A 6688-nucleotide genomic window follows, 5' to 3' on the forward strand; every position below is an offset into this window, starting at 1 on the left:
CACTCATATTTTACCAGGCCTCGCTTGACTACTGTCAAGCCTATTTTTAGGAAGTAGGTTATTGGGCCTATTTATGTTTCTATATAACATAACCAAGCATCGTCTGTATAGGCAACAGGTCTCTGCACCAACCCCATGTTGGCAAGTGTGGAAGACTGAGATAGACCATGGAGCCATGGGAACTGCATGTATAGAGATCCAGTGGACCATTACCCCAGGCACATGGTGGCTGCAAAAACATCTCTGCTCAAACTATTGAAAAGTCTGTGATCTCATCTGAATCCTTTCTACTAGGTTCCCTCTGGGGATCTCAAAACAAGCGTCAGGGGTGCAGCCCTGCTTTCCAGCTTAAGGATTCAAAGAGGTTAAGGGTATTGACATGCTGATCGAGTATCAGATTCAAGATTCGAATCTATGGGTAGGGGCAGCAGAACTGGGGCCCAGGTACAGCTAGCACCTCTTCAATGCCTTCCACTCCCTGTGGAGCCTTATTACCTTCCCTCACTCCTCCTCTTCTTCCTCTCCTTCCCCCCAAGCCTATGGGCCTGATTCTCCACTGAGTGTCTGGCATCTCGGGGTAGTCTGGTTACTCATACTTAGAGATCTGGGCGCAAGCAGACAATACGTATTTTAATAGGGGTAAATGTATAAATCTAGGAACAAAGAATGCAGGCCATGCTTACAGGATTGGGGCCTCATCCTGAAATAAAGTTGGGTCTGCTGGTGGATAATCAGCTGAACATGAGCTTCTGTTGAGACACTGTGGCCAAAAGTGTTAATGCGATCCTTGAGTGCATAAAGAGGAGAATGTCAGTCCCTGTAGGCATTATATTCCCTCTGATGTGATGCTGCTGGAATATGGTGTTCAGTTCTGGTGCCCACAATTCAAAATGGATGTTAAGAAATTGGGGAAGGTTCAGAGAAGAGCCACAAGGGCTATAAAATTGCAATGTAGACATTTGGGCTCAGTCTGGAGCCCCTTCCCCTCATGGGGTCTCAAGGCCTGAGCTCCAGATTTTTTAATCTCAACAATTGCTTTACATTTTCCTGCATGCCCTTGCAAGGAAAAGGGCTAGAAACTTACTTTAAAAAAACAAAAGGGGGGGGGAGCTGAGTTAAGCCTTTAGAATCCCAACCATGTGGGGTTGCCATGGCGGCATGCTTTGTGGGCTCTGAAAGCTGGCTTTTCCCACAGCTCAGAAACCCAGCTAGGCCACCTTGCCTCAGCAGGCTTTGTGCTGCGGAGCCAAGGTTTTTGAATAGGGTTTGGATTTACAGGACCAGCATCTCAGCTGGTGTGGCTCAGCTGATTGATGCATGGAGCTCCATTGATGCATGGAGCTTAGATTATACAGATTTACATCCGCCAAGGGTCTAGCCCAGGGCTGGCCAAACTGCAGCTCTTCTACAGTTAAAGTGCGGTTCATGGAGCCCCCCACAAGTCCCCCCACCTACCATACTGGGGGTGAGCTCAGGGCTTTTGCCTTGTGGTGGGACTAGGGGCTTCTGCCAGTGACGACTGGTGCCTGCTGAGAGTGGGGGCGGGGGGGGGACAATTTAAAGATTTGGCCCCCCAACAGCTTGAGTTTCCCCCTCTTACCCTCAGCAGCCCCCCCCCCCCACCAGTGCATTGCTTCTGGCTTGTGCCCAGCGGGGAGGGGGATCTCAGGGCTTCAGCCCCACAGGGCACGCCTGATGGGGCTCGGAACTTCAGCAGTAGCGAGGCTTCAGCCCTGGCTCTCAACCTTCTGAAGATGGTTGTATGCGGCTTGCAGGGTCAGTAAGTTTGGCCACCCCTGGTCTAGCCCACAGTACTCCTGGTTATTTTCTACTTAATTGCTTTGCAGTCACTTCACAATGTATTGCTGATATTTCCCCTGTGTTTTCATGTGAAAATCTATACAGCTCTAGAACACACACACACATGTTCGGAATGTTGTAACGTTGTTGCTGGCTCACACAGAAGAATTAGAAAAAGTAACTCACCAAACAGAGAGAGAATCCCGCAAGCCAGCCAGACAACCAAGGAGAGACCCACATTGCCGGAGTTTTTCAACACCGCTTTTGGAGCGATAAAGATGCCACTGCCAACGACTGTGCCGATAGTCAGTGCGATGGCCCGCGTCAGGGTGATCTTCTTTCTCAGGAACACTGCCTCCTCCTTCACATTTGACGACTTTCTGCAAAATGCCATCGCTCTGTCTGTCTTCTCTGTTTGAGCCCTGCAAGCACAGGTCTTCCTGAGAGCTCTCTAACACCCGTCTTCTAGGATTGACACATCCTCTCCGTTTTTTTTTTTTCCCCCAGCCCTGTACAGGCTTCCCTCCCTCTAAGCTTTCAGGCTGCCAGAGAACAGCCTTGGCTGGAATCCTTTAGGCATAACAAGCATGAAGTGTACAAACAGAAACAGCAAAGTGAGAAGGTGAAAGAGATTAGAATCCTTAGGAAGGTAACAGGTGCTTTGTAGCCCAGGCAGAAGGGGGAGATAATGACGTGTCACATTCTGAATTTTACACTGTAAATCCAGCTCTTTGGGACTCCGTCTTGTGGACTTGGTGTTCCCAAACCAGTGCTTGAGCATCCATACTGTGAACCTGGGTTCACAATTGCTGGACCCGGGTCTCAGCTGTGCTCATGCATCCACCCTCCATGCTGCAGACTTTCTTACTCAGGTCTGTAGCTTGAGCTGCGTTCACACTGCAAAATTACATGGCTTTGACCTACCCTCTAACAAGATTCTAGGACCTGGGGTCTGACCTTAATCAGACTGATTTGTATGTGGAGAGAAGTGGCTCTGGGCTCAAACCTGAGTCAGAACCTTGGCTTAGTGTGCAGTTTAGACATACCCAAGGGGCACAATTCTGATCACACTTATCCTGACTTCAGAAGACTTGCTTCTGTTTTACATTAGTGTAATTCAGACCAGAATCAGACCTATACATTTCCCTGTTGGCGCTAGTTTAAAATCCAGAACAAACAACAAGCAGGCCCAGAGCTAAAGCTCTGTTTAGTGCAAAATGTTATAGCAACGTAAGGCTTGTCATGGTGGATCAGAATCCTGGCCAAGCAAATCCGTCTCCAACAGTGGCTAATATCTGATACTTCAGACGACTGTTACCTTGCCTACAACTATCACAAGGTGTCTTGTCTATACTGAGGTTTTACCCACCAGTTTAGTGGCACTGATGCAAATCCACGGCACTAGTGTGCTGGTCTGGTGCAGCTTATTCCAGTTTCAAACGAGGCTGAAGTGCACCAGTGGGTGTCATGGCTTTCTCTGGTGCAGTTACATCAGTGTAGATAAAGATCCCTATAAAAGTTACCAGACCAGGCACCAAATCTGCTTGACCATCCATTGCTATGGTGATAGTGGGGAAAAATTATGTTTTTACTTGCCCTACACAAGCAGAATTTTGCAAAGCTGACCTAGCCTATTGTGCTGTATGCAAAGGAAAAGTTCCTTCTGGACCCCCACCTCCCCAAGCGATGGAATTAGCCCCTGAAGCATGAGATTTGATTCCCTTTGTCTTAACATGCATACCTACAAATGCAGTTACTGGTCCTTGAGTGATCTGGTTCTCTAGTAAAGCTAATTAGGGTCTAGAACCTCTGGCAGCAGTGACTCCCCCCAGCTGCCTGCACACTGTGTGAAGAACAGTTTGCATTTCCTTCTGTTTGTTCTAAATTTATCTGCCATTAATGATGCAATTATTATAAGCAAAGACAACAAAGAGGCTCAAAGTCCAGGGGCAAAATAAAGAGAAGAGGGTCTAAGGCAGGACATGGAATGTAGGCCAGAACAGCCCAGAGAAATGCAGCAAGGGAGAGCAGTGGTAAGAGTAGTGGCCTAGGCTGCCTAATCTCCAAAGGTAATGTCCCACCCAAGTGGTGGTAGGTACCCCTCAAGCATCTCTCTGCATCCAGTTCTATATGGCTTGATCCAAAGTGCCCCGAAATCAGTGAGAGTCATTTCATTGACTTCAGTGGAATTTGGATCAGGCCCAAAATCACAAAGGGAATCTTAAGGGGTTTGTAACATTCTGACCTGCTGTACAAATGCGTAGGGCTGTGTAGTGTATGTGCAATGCTCAACTGACCAGGAACGGCAGGAGCTAAATTCCAGCAGCTCCCACTGACTTTAACTGGAGTTGTGGGTGTTCAGGCACTTCTGGAAACCAGCTCCTATCACTTGCATCGATTTAACTAACTGGATTTTTAAATCAGTGCAACCCTTTTTGTTGTCACTTTTAAACTGAACAAAGGTTTCTTTGTATTGATTTAGCTTCATTCAGTATAGGTATAAGCCAGACTTTATTAATACCCTGACCCTTTGAGTATAAGCATTCCATTTAGAAGTATTGATAGAGGTGAAAATTAGAGGTGGACTAGGAATCTGTACAGGTGTTAGGGGGCTTATTCCTTCACCCGCTTACTTCCCTGGTCCTTCTCGCATGAACAGAGAGCAACAATACCCGAAGTCCAAAGGTGCAAACAATTCTATGTTTATTGGGGTGAACTTCCAGCAAGCATGATTCCAGTTTCCTTCCTTAGTGTCCCCCTTCCCAGCTCTGACACCACAGAGCCTTACCTGTGTCCCTGTTCCCATTCCCCCCTTTAGCAAAACATGATTCCAATTTCCCCACCCCCATTCCCTGTTCCCATTCCCCCCGCCTTTCCTTCCTGATTGACTGCAGACTATACAGTAAAACTTGAGTTCTGCTTAGCTATACCTTAATCAATCATTTTCCTGAAATGTAACTAACCAATCCTAACATATTACAACATGATTCTTTAACCAATTATTTCCCACCACCTTAATTAGTTTACACCCAGCAAAATTAATTATACACCAGACAGAAACAATCACAGAAACAGACAGAGACCATGCAAATAAACAATAGCAAAGTGAGAACTATAATGACAAAACAGTAGAGAAGTGAGGATTTCACATCCCAGCTATTGATAAGTGAGTTCTTGCCAGACAGGATGCTATCAAACTAAGTTTCCTTTTACATTTTCTAGGCACTTCCCTTTCTCTGGAGGCGATAGGCACTATCAGGACAGGATTGTGTTCCTAACAGCCCAATAGCACCTTATTTCAGTTAGACTAGTTTGGAATGTGAGGATGTGACCGCACACTTCCCAGCTTATGGCTGCCTCTGCTGCTTAGCCAAAGGCCTTAGCCTAAGAACAGGGCCTCAGACTGTCACAGTAAGAGAAGGCCCTTACACCAGCAGACAGTGATTTTGATTCTTTCTTTTATACCTCTATAACTAGCTAAGTGATAAGAATACACCTAAATTCTTAGAGTATAGGCCTTTACAGACAGGCCTGAATATCTATATCCTAACAGGTATCTGTACAGAGCTGGGTTTGATTTGGTTCTTGTCTCGCTCCCAATCTGGCAGGTGCTGGGAAAGTAGCATGGCAGCATACTCAGTCCCATGGTAACAGAGTCTCTGACAATGGCCAGCACCAGCTGCTTTCGAGGAAGGTACAAAAAACCCTGCAGCACACCGTGATGGGATAAACTGTTCCCAGGGAAAGAGGCCTCCAAACCCCCAGCAGTTAGAGGCTGGCTTATGCCCTCAAGCAGGGGGTTTGTCGCCCTTCACAAACTCTTCAGGATGTGTTTCCCTTTAGTAATTTACTGTCATTGTTATAACGTAAGGGTGGCCGATCTAGGGATGAGGCTGACCCCTCACAGGTGGTGAGGCTGGAGTAAGAGGGGAAGGGATCATGCTGTAAGTTGTTGGTGAAATACCTGAAAATGGAGGGCAGGGCAGGGAATGGATCCAATCGGAGAAAATGAAAAGCAACAGATTAAAGGGTTGCTGTGAAGATAAAATCATCGTGGAATAACTCCTGGCTGGGGAACACCTAGAATCATTAATTGCAACAACAAATAGACAACGGTTCTACTTTTTCACACCACTTATGCTATTTCTTTATCCTCTGAACTTCACTTAGCTTGGACCATGAAAGGGGTGAGGTTCACTTTCTCTTCAGAGTTCATTTTGCTTCCCGTTTCTCGTGCACTAACGTAAAACGATTGTGTGTGGAGTCTTTCCATTGGAAAAAAAACCAAACCCTGACGTGATGCTTTCAAACGCAATCATGAACACGTTTTCACTTCATATTTAATTTTGTAAAATCAATTTTTTTTAAAAAAAAAATGTTGGTCCTTAAATAGTGTCCCTTTTAAAATAGTCTCCAGCCTGTGCCTAAGTATGCTGTAGAATGCTTTTCCAATCGTGGAGGCTTCCCTTCTTCACCCACAGCTCTGACTGCATACCTTGACTTTGGTTCCAAACCATTGTTGCCAATACCCCTTAAATCTGAACCAGATCTCCCCCACGCTCCTGAAATTTAGCCCCGTCCTCCTCCTTGGCACCTCAGTCCAGACCCCAGTCCTCCCTGCTGCCAATGCAGCTCAGTCCCAACCTGAAGCTCCCTACTACTGCTGATGCTCTTCAAAGTTCAACTAGAAAGGCCTTTTACGTTTCATGTGGCATCTGCACCACAACCCTCCGCCTCCAGCTCTGTGAGTTTCCTCTCTTTTCTGGTTCTATGAGGCCATGTGGTCTAGCTCAGGGCTTCTCAACCTATGGGTTGCAACCCAGAACTGGATCACCAGAATGTGACCAAGGGTCTCATGAGAGGCTGGAGGGAAGTGGGCAGCCTCACA

The 6688-nt window shown here is 46.6% G+C and overlaps 1 protein-coding gene across 1 annotated transcript in view; it reads right to left on the bottom strand.

Annotated features, from left to right (window-relative positions):
- Positions 1–2400, bottom strand: part of LOC102936621 (cystine/glutamate transporter) — a 35321-nt gene extending 32921 nt beyond the window's left edge. The window contains exon 1 of the mRNA XM_037879265.2: positions 1987–2400. Coding sequence (XP_037735193.1) covers positions 1987–2194 — 208 coding nt within the window. The 5' untranslated portion in view covers positions 2195–2400. The remainder of the gene's footprint in view (positions 1–1986) is intronic.
- Positions 2401–6688: the final 4288 nt, after the last annotated feature.

Source organism: Chelonia mydas, chromosome 1, assembly GCF_015237465.2.
Source record: "Chelonia mydas isolate rCheMyd1 chromosome 1, rCheMyd1.pri.v2, whole genome shotgun sequence".
Lineage (NCBI taxonomy): Eukaryota > Metazoa > Chordata > Testudines > Cheloniidae > Chelonia > Chelonia mydas.